The sequence below is a fragment of the Papaver somniferum genome, unplaced genomic scaffold, assembly GCF_003573695.1.
Source record: "Papaver somniferum cultivar HN1 unplaced genomic scaffold, ASM357369v1 unplaced-scaffold_139, whole genome shotgun sequence".
NCBI classification, from domain to species: Eukaryota; Viridiplantae; Streptophyta; class Magnoliopsida; order Ranunculales; family Papaveraceae; genus Papaver; species Papaver somniferum.
In genome coordinates, this window is record NW_020623156.1 from 2543232 (window position 1) to 2556053 (window position 12822).

Sequence of the window (12822 nt, forward strand, 5' to 3'; positions counted from 1 at the left end):
TAAAGTTCGGTTAGATCAAAAGTGCATGCAGTTTGCGAACCAACCGAACATAACGCTGTAACTCCTAGAAATTCTATTATTTGAGAGTTCGGTATCCTGCGTGTTTGGAACAAGTAACCGAACTACACTTTCAGATGAGTTCGGTTACTTGTTCATCTCACGGGACAACCGAACTACAACTTCAGATGAGTTCGGTTACTTGTTCTTCATATAAAGTAACTGAACTGTTCAAAATCCAGTTCAAATCCGAATCATTTTGAAGATTAACAAATATTCTAGGAGAGGACGGAGATGAAGAATCAGATGAGTTTTCATCATTTGAATACTCAAACTTAGCGAATTGGAAAAAAATATTATTTTCCATGTTTTTCTCCTTCATCTTCTCTAACTCTACTCTCTCAATAATTCTACTCAACTAATAATAAACCCATCTTTTAATTTAATCTCACTAATTGTTTTTAACTAAATCATTCACTAATCATAACCTAAAATTAATTAAGAGGGTAGATTAGGTATTAAATAAATAACTATATATGGGGTGACCTAAAATTACTTCTAATGCCTTTACCCAAAATAAAACCATGGTCCCCCAAAAAACCCATGGTCCCCAAAAAATCGTTCAAACAAAAGTCCAAAATGGGCTTGTTTCTGTAAGGCTCATATATGGGCTTGATTTTGTAACATTCTGTTATTATTTTGGTTTGAATAAAATTTGAACGGTTTTTTGGGGACCATGGTTATTTTGGGGGGACCATGATTTTATTTTGGGTAAAGACATTAGAAATAAATCTAGGTCACCCCTTATCTAGATATTTATATTAATACCTAAATTACCCTCTTGATTAATTTTTTGGTAATGATTAGTTAGTGTTAATAATAGTTAGTGTAGTCATTAGTAAAATGATTAAGTTAAAGATAATTAATGAGATTAAAAAATCAGATGGTTTTTTTTTAAGAAGAAGCAGAATTATTGAGAGAGTAAAGTTGGAGAAGATGAAGAAGGAAAACATGAAAAACAAAGGATTTTACCAACCACAACTGAAGGAAGAGTATTTGGGTACCCAGGTATGTTTCAAACTTAGATAATGTTGGTTGAATTGCTCCAAATTTTCAAAAACTGTAAATTTTTAGGGTAGATTTGGGCTTGTTCGGTTACTTTATGTGAAGAACAGGTTACCGAACTCATCTGAAAGTGTAGTTCGGTTACCTTTTCCATATATGAAGGTTACCGAACTCGTTCTTTAATGGAGGTTTTTAGTTGTTCGGTTACCTTTTCCATACACGTAGGTTACCGAACTTTGTTTATAGGACTTACAGAGTAATGTTCGGTTGGTTCGCAAACTTTAACCCAACAACATATCTAACCGAACTCCACATGTATGCAATTAGTGAAGAGTTCGGTTTGTCAAGATTTTTTGTGAACAAACCGAACATAGTGGAACAAGTTCGGTTAAATTGAAACTCAACATATTAGGCAAAATAACACAGTTCGGTTACATTGGAAAAAAAAATTCTTTTTGGAATATAAGTAGAGTTCGGTTACTAGATAGTTTTAGAAATTTTTGCGAACCAACCGAACAAGGTAGGTAAAGTTCGGTTATATCATAACTCAACATAGTAGGAAAAATAACACAGTTCGGTTACATTTTTTTTTGTATTATGGGTACAGTTCGGTTACTAACTAGTTTTAGAATTTTTTGCGAACCAACCAAACTCGAAGTTCGGTTATGAAAAATTAAATTCGTGATAACCGAAGTGTTCTTCGTGTTCTTGGTTTCAGAATGTTCGGTTACAAAACTAGTTTTTTAAAAATATTCCTAACCGAACATGCCACTTTAACATCCATTTAAACCATATTTTGATGATTTCTACTCAATTTTCCTATCCAAAAACGAATTAAAAAGATTGATGGGTTTTTCAATCGAACGAGGAACGTCAAGGAAAGAGAGAAGAAGAAGAGAATAAAAATTTTTTCAAAACTAAAAATTTTCGATTGCTCTTTTGATTTTGATTTTGGTTAATAAATTCATTTAAATTAGATGTAGGAGTATATGATTAGATTTATATAGTTATTAAGTTAGTTTTAATTTAAATTAAAGTAAAGGGTAAATGGGTATTTACCTAAATTTGGGACACTCCTTATAAGTATAGGGAGGTTGGCCTAATAAGACCATGGTCCCCAAAAAAATCATGGTCCCTAATAAATCGTTCTAAAATTTTATTACCAAGCAAAAAAAAATGTTGTAATGGTGATGATTGTGGATGCAGTGGTGGTTGTGGCGGTGGTATTAATGGTGGAAAATTTTGATTGTTGATGCTGAGATTTTCGTTGTTTCTTGAATTTGTGTTGTTGATGTTGTTGTGATTTGCAGCGGAATTCATTGAATTTTGAGTTGTTCTTGACATGATAGATCAAGAAAGGTTGTAGACATGATCAAGAAAAGTTGCGGATGTTTAATGGCGGAAGTTGATACCATGTGGAAACTGTATTTTGTTGTATTAGGTTTCATTAAGAAATTAAAGGACTCTATTTAAATGCCTATTAAGCAAAAGAAGATAAGAAGAGATGATGACACAGACTGATAGATTGTCTGACAATGACAGTTTCAGTTGCACTGAGACAGCCCGGCAAGGCAGTGATCGTTAGACACAGCAGACTAACCACATGTGTGGCCTTGCTAAACACACACAGAAGGTTACTACAAACAGCCATAATAGCACAAGTGCTAACAGACCAGTTTGTCCACAAATTATCAAACATGGTTGTGGTCAAATATCATACCCCCGAATTGGTAGATCATCGCTAAAGACGTTATCTTGTGAGGTTGGTTTCCGGCAGATCCTAGCTAGTGTTTGCCAATTGGGAAGTTTTTCTTTTAGGTATCTCAATTTCTTGCCCGGAGCACCACTAGAGAAAGGTAAAAAGAGAAAGAAATCGTCTCTAGGAATCAACACTTATTACATTAAGAAAAAACACTTGGTCAACATCATGCTCAAAAGAAATTACATTAAGACAAACCAGTAGTAATCATGCAAAACGAAAATCAGAAGAAACTATATGTAGATCGATCGATATTAATAGTAACAATCGTAAAGTTTGATGTCCATTTGGAGACGAAAATACGCAAATCCTTCGACGGCATCTGTTTTCAAAGTTGCAATCCCTCTTGCCATAAGAAAATCACCAGTGCCACCGACAACAGAAATATCTCTCGTCTCTTGATCCATCAAATCCGCACCCATAAGCTCCAAAGTTCCCTTATAATCGGTAGAATTGAATACTATCGAAAATGCAAACCAAGCATTGTATCTAGTTTTCATGTTATAGAAGTAAAAACCTTGAGCTCTAGCCGCTGGGCTAGACGATATATGTCGATCCAGGGTTAACGGATTATCAAACACTACGACTAAACCAAACTAAAAATTGCTTATACCCGTAGCATTAGTTACTGCAGTTGATGTTGCATTAGCTGCATTCGTACCATTAAAAATGGTCTCGTGGAGGTATAGTGTAAATGTTTGGCATGGTAATTTCTTTTTTAAGAGTCTGTTACCTTGAGCAAAAGCAGACTGAATGAGAAGAACAAAGAAGATAGTTGCGCATGCGTTTACGATGAATGACTTAGACATTCTGTATTGCAAGTATTACCGAGTGTTTTACAATGATAAAATTTTATGTTATACATGAACGACACAGAATTCCTCGACCTATTTATAGTGTTGACAACTGTTTGCGATGATCTTAAATGTGAAGTGTGTGCAGTTTTGGTTGAGATGCCTCAAGAAATTGATTCGATAAATTTTAGATCCTTCTGACTACTATTAACTTGTCTTGTCTTTATTGATTGAAAGATCCTACTGTCGCCCGTCTTTGGATTTTAGAACATAAAAGACAAAAGTTTGTAGGTAATCGAATGCGCATTCGGAAAATACAAACATAACTGTAACGAAAATAGTTTATATTAATTATTAGAATTGCAGGCGAACACATTAAGTAATATTTTGTAATGTAAACACATACCATCACAATGTTGATTGATGGATAAGGAAGTACCTAATTGATTTAGACCGTCTGATAGGCCAAATCAAAATTTATTATGCATTTTAGTATCATTCCTGGGTCATGGTTTGGATGTTATGGTTCACCCGCGCGCTGGGGTATTATGTCCTTGAAAAATAGAATTTGATATGAAAATTTAGAATTTGGAAATTTCCTCTGGCCGGCCGGCAAATCTGTACTTGGAATGCCATCAGTTCCAACCTAACATGAACTCGCTTCTATAGATTCCGTTTCATCTTGATTTTTTTCATGGAATTTCTTAATTTGTGTTTTGCGCTAGCTTTGGGCTTTGATTAGAACCATTGTGCAATGAATTTTTGGTTACACTGGTTAATGGAAATCAAGCATTTTAAGCTATTCATGTTACTAATAATAACTGGAGTTGTGAACATTGATATTTTTAACGGTTTGTGTTATCTCGTGCATCGATAAGGGATAATCATTGACATGGTTTGTGTTATCTTGTGCATTGATAAGAGGCAATTATTAACATGAGAAATAGTAAACAACAAAAAAACAATAATATAAAAGACATCTACGATTTGGAAATATTGAGTTGTTTTTGATTTATTTTTTTCCAAACGTAGATATCAACAAATAATGAGATAATCAATAACTGAAATTTGATAATCTAAAAACCTAACTCATAAATCTTACCCTGATCACTAGTTACTAACTGCTAACACAGTTACTATGTGGAATTAGGGGGAAGAAAAAAAAATGAAAAACTTAGATAGATACTATAAATTATTATAATGAAAATAGTAAAGTATTGGTTAGTATTATATTAAACGGAATATAAGAAAATAAAATACAATAGTTATTCAGACCGAAAAACCCACCAATAGGGAGGGCTGGAACGTGAACTCTAGTTTAGAAGGTGCACAAATTTCTGACGGTATTACCAATCTTTGTAGAATAGAAAAAATATAGATTTTATAAATTTCTATCGCTTTTTTTATTTTATCCTTTATCCATTCACATGACAAAAAATATTAATTTACTTTTTATGATATCATACATAATAAATAAGGGTATATGTGAAAAAATCATCATTAGAATTAGAACTCTGCCTATCTAATGGGACCACGAAATTTAAAAACTTCGCCTTTATAATAAGGACCGAGTGGGTATAAAAATAAGATATCATGGATTTTTCAAGAAAAATAATTAATAATTGTCATCAATTATGCGATAAATAGATATCCAGAATAAGTGGTTTGCATGTGGATCTACGGTGTGTTTGAGTTGTCTACAGATCTAAGAAGTTGGTATCGAAAATTGATGAGATATTCAAAGACTCCTAGACCGACTTCGCAAGAAAACCCCAAAATTTGTGCCCAGATCCCTGTTCAACGATGTGGCGTCACCTCCTTTCCCCTTGAGAAAACGAGGGTCCATTATCATTGAATTATATCCGGTCAAGATGGGGTGATGCCACAACGATGTTTGACAATTATGTCTAATCTTTTACTGTGCTTTCTCATCAAGCGCTTCCAACATCATAAAAGTCTTTCTCATGTCAAGATTTTGGGCAAGTTTGACTATTGCTACACTATAATCTTCCATCTTTAACTGACTTGCTCTTGAGCGTTTGATGCTATTGATGTATACCAGGCACTCTCTTAGAGATAAACATTCATTTCAACTATTTCTAATTGTTTCCTAGCCTATCGCTCAACTTTATTTTCTTATTTTTGTTTTATGTAGAACAAAAACTGCTCCTTAACTAGCTCCACAATGTCATCAAGTTTCGCATAACCATCTTTGGATGATTCAGCTTTCTTCCTCTTTCCTGAGCTGTTTTATGTGTCAGCAGTGCTTTGTGTGCCAGAATTGGTATTACTAGAGTCCCCATCCTGAGTGCAAACTCCACAGCTCTGTTAATTACTATAGTCTCCCTCAACACAACCATCACATGTCTCACTTTCATCTCCTACATCGGCATTATATTTCTCTGTTTCTAGGTGTGGATGTAGATTTCCAGTATCCACATGAACATATGAGTTACCTCCAAAGGCCAACACTCCTTCAAAAAAATGAAATAATTCCTTTGCATGCTTCAGCGCCGTATTCTTGAATTGTGCCGCATTTGGTGTGTTCTGTTCATAGAGATGAGACCAGTACAACAACCATATCAGTATATTCAATGCACATTGAAAGCTAAATCAGTATATTTTATATATATGTGAACAGAAGAGAAGCTCAGCGAGGCCAATATACTACTGAAAATATCTTGGTCGAAGTTATATTTTGCACACAAAATTGTACACATATTAGTCATGAACCACAACTATAACTAACAAGCACAGAGTGCAAATTCCCATCCATTGTTCAATGATATAGTAACTAACACTTACAACTAATCTAGTGTAGCCCTCTTATTGTTAGCACCAGAAAAGTTTAGAATACAAACAATAAAATAAATAATACCTATCAAATTTTTTTTTTTTACCATAAGTACTTCTTTGCATTTTGATTCAGGCTAGTCTAATCCTCCGGTTGAGTCGTTGTAAACATGACCACAAGCCGAAGCTTGCAAGAATCATAGTACACTATCGGGTCCATTTGAATTACTAGAGCAGCACCAGCTCCAAATAATTTCATCCCTTTTAACATGGCACGTCATTCTAATGAATCTTGCTTTTGTTCTGTCCTGTTATTTGTAGTAGGGTTCATCTTCTTGTTCACCGTAGGAGAGTCACTGGAATTCTTTGGAAAATTTGGGGCTAGACATCGCTTTACATGATACTTATTATGTCGTTGCACATTTCCATTATGAAATGTGATCCTTTTTTTTTTGAATGTTTAAAATTGTACTAAAAGTATGCTCTATAGTAATTTATGGGAGATTTTTCTTTTTTTATGCAGGTAATAGGTAATGGGAGATTCAAGAGTGTGCTTATCATTCTGCAGATGGATCTACTACCGGCCAGAAGTCTTCGTTATTGGGGTATTGTCTGGTGGACAAAGCAAACAAATGGGTTAAGCCTGCCATTCCTGTTGTTTGAAAAAAAATCCAAGGGAGTCACACTGCATATTTCTTCTTCAGGGAGTCCCAGTGGTTTTTTTAAAGCTTTTTGATCTATATCATATGGTAAAGTTCCCTTGAACTCAATGTTCAAATCTTCGTTAATTCGTTCCAAGAGATCTGTTTAAGAGGCGCTCTAGCAAACCCTTCCTTCCCAATCCAAAGGGATTCGGGAAGCATCAGAATGCGGACGCGGTTTATAAGCTAGATGCGAAAAAAACTGTCTCCTGTTTCCCTGTGCTTTCATGATAATAAATAAGCGGTTTTATTTAGAAAAATAAAATAAGCGGTATTAAGTAAGTACGAATCTCATGCCTTGTTATGCACAAAAAATAATTAAATTAGGCTTCTTTTGAACGTAGCCTATGCTAAAAGTTTAAGTTAAAACGAAAAATTTAAGTTACCAAACAAGTTTTAATTTTTTTACCAACAATCCTATCTCTTCAGCAGTATCAAATTATAAACTCTTAACTTCTTTTTCTTTTTATCCAAACTAAGTTATACTTTAGTTTATTTATAATTGTTCTCTCGCTATTCTTACAACTTGCCCTGTCATAAACCTTATTTTTTACTTTTTCACAAAAACAAACTAGACCTAATCACTTCTTCTTTAAAATGATGTTAATTTTCCTAAATCATGATTACAATATTATCGATTGAGGTTATATATTCTAATTATTTCTTTAAAATTTCTCCACATCAACTTCAATCGAAATTCGAAATGAAATCTACAGTAAAACTTCTGTAAAATAATAGGTTTAGGACCACCCTAATCCCATTATTTTACAGGGATATCACATAATCAATAATTTAAAATTTTATTATTTTATAGATATATATCAATAATATATTAATTTAAAGAATAATTCCTATATTTTAAAAAAAAATTACCATTGTGGTTTGACACAAAATACCTAAGATGTGTAACCATGGACTAATTTGGTAGAAATTTCTACACAATGAAACATTGGAAATTGTTGAAACATTAATATTAACTACATATAATCTATAATACAAAACAAAATAGGTTTTTGAGCTTTGGAGGGACGGATAATATTTTGAAAGACAAACAAGTGATCTGACCATCCCAGTCTCATCCCAGCAAAACACTGTTAGAGCATAGCTCGGTCAACCTCGCATGTGTTGCTATCTCAAACATGTTTGTCAATATTAGTGATCAAAACTATAAAATCTTGATTTCTAGCCTACATAGCTAAGTCTCGGACTAGGATAGAAAATTGTAGTTTAGCTCAAGGACTTCATGGCGATTCATCATACAACGACGAAAATCTATACAAGGAACCGTGGAACTTCATCAACAACAAGGTATGTGGAGACTTGAACTTATCTATCATTCAAAAGTCTATCTCTTCTATCTCCTACTTCTTATGAGACAAAAGTCGTATGCTATACAGACTAGATCATACACATTTGACATTTCGAGCTGAGCATTCATTGCTTATCTTTTATCTCGAAATCGTGTGTTGGTAAAGCGTTTCGCTTTGATCAAGTTTATTTTCACCTAGTGACGAAAGTCATGAAAAGTTTCAATCACTCTGAGAATTGCTCTGACGTGAATCGGTCTGTGAATAACAGCTATCACTAGTGGAAAACAGCCGATTTAAGATAGTCAGATAGTGTCGTTATAACGAGTTAAACGGCACTTTCGGACTGCTGCTGAAAGTGTTGTAGATTCAGTGTCTTTTTCTAGAACGACACTATCTGGTTGCCCTTTAATTGCGATGCTTTCAGAGCGCCGCCATGCACGACACCTTGATTACGTCGTCGATTTGATTTATTTTAATATTAAAAAATAAGTCAGATCTGATTGGATGACTCCAATTATTCTGACTGGGCTGAAATAGTTCTGATTCAAATTCAAATTATATTAAAATGAAACTCAAATTGCACTGAAATTCAAATGACAATTCAAATTCAAATAAAATTACTAAAATTCTCAAATTCAAGTGAAATTCAAATAACAATTAATATTAAAATTCAAATTCAAATTCAAATTCAAATTCAAATTCCAAATAAAACCTGAATCATCTAATACCAAATGACAGCTCCATTACATTGAACTGTGCTCATAAGTTTAGTCCAAACCCATAAAAAAAAAGGATTCAACTCCCTATAATTAAAGTTTCTTAAAGAGAAGTGATACAACAAGTCCTAAAAATTTCAACCACAAGTTCAATCATTAGGACCTTGGCACCAGCTTGCTTGAGAGAAGATCCTGTAGAAGCACAACCCTTTCCGACATTTCCTTATCCAGCAGCAACAACGATCTCACCATCAACCATGACATCAGCAACCCTCATGAGACCATCGGGAAGAGAGTGACGGCATCCATGAAGGTATCGAACTACATCCAGAAGAAGAGTAAAAAGCCAAGTTCAGTTTCCAAACAAATAAACCATATATAGGCAATGAAAACCGTAGGCATGATAAGTATGATAAGTACTCGTAAAGAAGCTGCCTGTTACAGGGCAAATGGTAACAATCAGTAAAACTGTAAATTTGAAGTGAAGTGTATATTTTACTCAAGAATTTTCGCCAAGTTCAGTTTCCAAACAAAATTTTACTAGAGTTTTTACCTTTCTAGTTAGCATCTCCTACAACACAATTGTGAAACTGAAAATGTTCGCCTTGTGATCGTAAGGATTTGCTCTACGACCTACATGTTGTGGTTGCGACGTAACCTCAGTTATCAAAATTTTTAATGCCTATCTGCTAGGGTCTTAATCATAATTTGCATAGAAACCAACATGGAGGATATAGATGAATGTCTAAATGTCAGAAATTTGAAAAACGCAATGTAGTAACATAAGTTCCTGTCTGGAAAGACTCGGAAGGTTATGAGTCTTATGACTACTGCAGGAAACTAGAAGAAAACACTAACAATGCTGACCTCAGGCCATCCCAAGTTACGTTCCACTCTCTATAGTCATCACTTTAGCTTCATCTTGCACCCTTCCAACTTAAAATTCAACAATTTTCTGATCAGCACAATCCAGTAACAGTAAGAGTACTTTCCACAAACTAAAACAAACAGACAAGTGAAAATCTGATGGATAAAAGGGCAGCACCTTAAAAGAGCCAACTGACATACTTATTCATACTATGCAGGCTTTACTTCATGGTGATCAGAACATGTAGACACCTTAGCATAAAAGAGCAGGAAGGGTAGCCTCCAACGAAGTTTCAGAGGACATATGCACTTGCTTTTGCGTGCCTACTCGAGGTCTGGTTTACTGAAGAATCTTGTGCACTCACACTGCAAGAGCTACTCCAAATTCTGCCAATAGGATGTCACTTAGCTGCAAAAGAAGAGAAAAATAAATCAAAATGTCATGGTCAAGTTACAATGAAAGATCTTATACTGCATAAGTGCATAATAATTCGTTGATAGATATTCTTTCTTTCGGGAGAATGCTAATTGCTAAGTCAACGGCTCAATAAATATCTCTACTTCATAAATGAAAAAAAAGAGTTTCTCACAGGCACACTGGATGATGTGTTTGTTGCGCCCATAGGGATCTGGCTCCCAAGCCCAATAGAATTTAAAACAGCGTCAACAATCTACAGAAGAGACAGATATGTCGAAGCATAAATCAAAATGAATCAATAATAGAAGGCATAAGCCCAATGACCAAAGAGTTTTATACCCGACTAAAGTTAGGAACACCATTTTGACTTTGGTCCCAAAGATTAAACGTTCCAAGAACTACGTTATGTGAAACTTGACCAACCTGATCGGAGCAGCAGTAGTAGGATCATTTCATATCAACAAAATAAAGTCATTTGCGAGTAGACTAATTTATTCTATCATTGGTTCGCTCATCTCTCTGATGGATTGATCCAACCCTATTAGGGTGTCGATTTCTCATACTATTTCTCAGAATAGAAAAACAAATTGCTAAGGTAGTAAGTCAGTTTGCTAAATCTTTTAAGACAATATCAATTTAGTTATGCAGAGGCAACAGTTCCAAAATCACAAATTAAATATGTGAGACCTTGATCCTTGGTCATTGCAAATAAGTACTACTCAAATCGAAGTTCTGAAACATGAACATGTTAGGATACGATATTCTGAGAGGCACTGATTGTCCTTCAAAATATTTCCCCTAAAAGTAAGACATTGCTGCTCAACTGGCACACTAGTTGTCTTAGCTGTGTTCTCCTTGGACAATCATCTGCAATTTGTCAGCATTGAACGATGTAAAAAATGATCAGCTAAACCAACACTACAGTCAAAAACATGAATAAACAAGCTTACAATTTTCTCAACTCGGAATGTATAAATCTGTGAATCCAAGGTCTTAACATTAACATCAACAATAGAATCTGAACTTTCCCCAGTAAATGCGCTTATACTAGCTTCCTGAGCAGGACTTTCATCCACCATACCACTGAGCTGACGCCACAAAACACAACCTGTCAAAAGATGCAGATACTGAAATTACATGCACTCCTATGACAAAATAAATTGCACAACTGCACTTCAAAATTTGAATAATAAAGTACCTGAAACATCAAAGATACCACCATCAAGATCAAACACTAGGAAAGTTCGGTTGTCTTTCTTCTCCAACCCATAGGCCAAAGAAGAAGCAGTAGCTAGGCTCATTGATGCATCATCCACAAGATTTATTCTATTTTCCAAAATACAATGAAATCACAATATAAAACATGAGCACAAGCATAAGTAAACCATTAACCACTCAATCTAAAAACGCCAAGCTGCAAAACCTCAATACACTCAAAGATACAAGCTTTCTTCTGGTACCATCTGCCTTACATGTGTGTATATATCAAAAATTACAAACCCAATTAAAATCAGTAGTGAATTCAGAGGATCTACAAACTTAAAACATAAAATAAACACTTTGAGCCTTGAATCAAAACCCAGTATACACAGGTTAGGGTTTTAACAGCCAAACAAAATAAAAGAAATGAGATGGATGAAGATGGTGATAATAATGAGATGCAATACCTGTTCAACCATGGATGAGTATTCTTCATCATTACCATCGCCAAAACCCACCTCTAAATCTTCTTATTCTTCTTCTCCCGTCTATAAAACATCCAATCTGATCTTTTCTACAATACAAAAAATCAAAAGATATTTTAATTTCACTAAAAAAACAAAGACAAAAATTGGGGAAAAATAAATTGAAAATTTCTAACAGAGTACCTAATTCCGACCCAAATCTTGCACATGAAATATCAAATTAGGTTTGTAGATCGAAGAAACTGGATAAAGATTAAATAAAATGATGTATTTTCTTCGATTTGTTGTTTAGTTTGTAGAAGACAGCTAGGGTTTTATTTCTCGTAATGATTCTTCAACTATTGGTGAGAAAAGAAAGAAAAGTGAGAAGAGGAGGAATCAGGTGTTGGTGGTGGTCGCCGTGCTGATGAGATGAAGAAGAAATAGAAAACAACTTCATCTGTGAAGGTGAGGGAGAAGGAGAAAGAGAGCTGCAAAGGTGAGGGGGAGAAGAAAGAGAGAGGCGGAGAAAAAAAAAGAAAAATGTAAGGTTTCTCTCTCCATTCAGATGGATAAGGTTTAAGTGGGATATCCTTCCCCAGAATGAATACTATTCACACGTCGTTGGATAAGTCAACCAAAGTCCTAAAGGAACGATTCTTGACTTTAGTCAACAACAAAGCAATAAGTGTTGTTGTCTAAGTCAACAAAAGTCCTTACAGAACGACATTTTGACTC

General features: G+C 34.5%; 1 protein-coding gene across 12 annotated transcripts; it reads right to left on the reverse strand.

Moving 5' to 3' along the window:
- Window positions 1-9053: 9053 nt before the first annotated feature.
- LOC113335266 lies at window positions 9054-12622 on the reverse strand. 12 transcript variants are annotated; one of them, XR_003353242.1, is made up of 8 exons: window positions 12088-12193; window positions 11619-11746; window positions 11371-11528; window positions 11178-11287; window positions 10593-10843; window positions 10181-10411; window positions 10003-10090; window positions 9054-9456 (listed from the first exon to the last, which is right to left on the reverse strand). XR_003353242.1 is itself a non-coding variant. In XM_026581372.1 (8 exons), the coding sequence occupies exons 2-6, from the start codon at window positions 12123-12125 to the stop codon at window positions 10364-10366; spliced, it is 453 nt and encodes a 150-aa protein (XP_026437157.1). In that variant the 5' UTR covers window positions 12126-12189; window positions 12289-12622; the 3' UTR covers window positions 9054-9456; window positions 10003-10090; window positions 10181-10363. The 12 variants fall into 12 exon arrangements, 7 of the variants coding, with proteins under 7 accessions (XP_026437157.1, XP_026437156.1, XP_026437159.1 ...); XR_003353243.1 differs by having other exon boundaries at window positions 10593-10673; window positions 10760-11287; XM_026581372.1 differs by lacking the exon at window positions 11178-11287 and adding an exon at window positions 12289-12622 and having other exon boundaries at window positions 10593-10673; window positions 12088-12189.
- Between the last annotated feature and the right edge of the window lie 200 nt (window positions 12623-12822).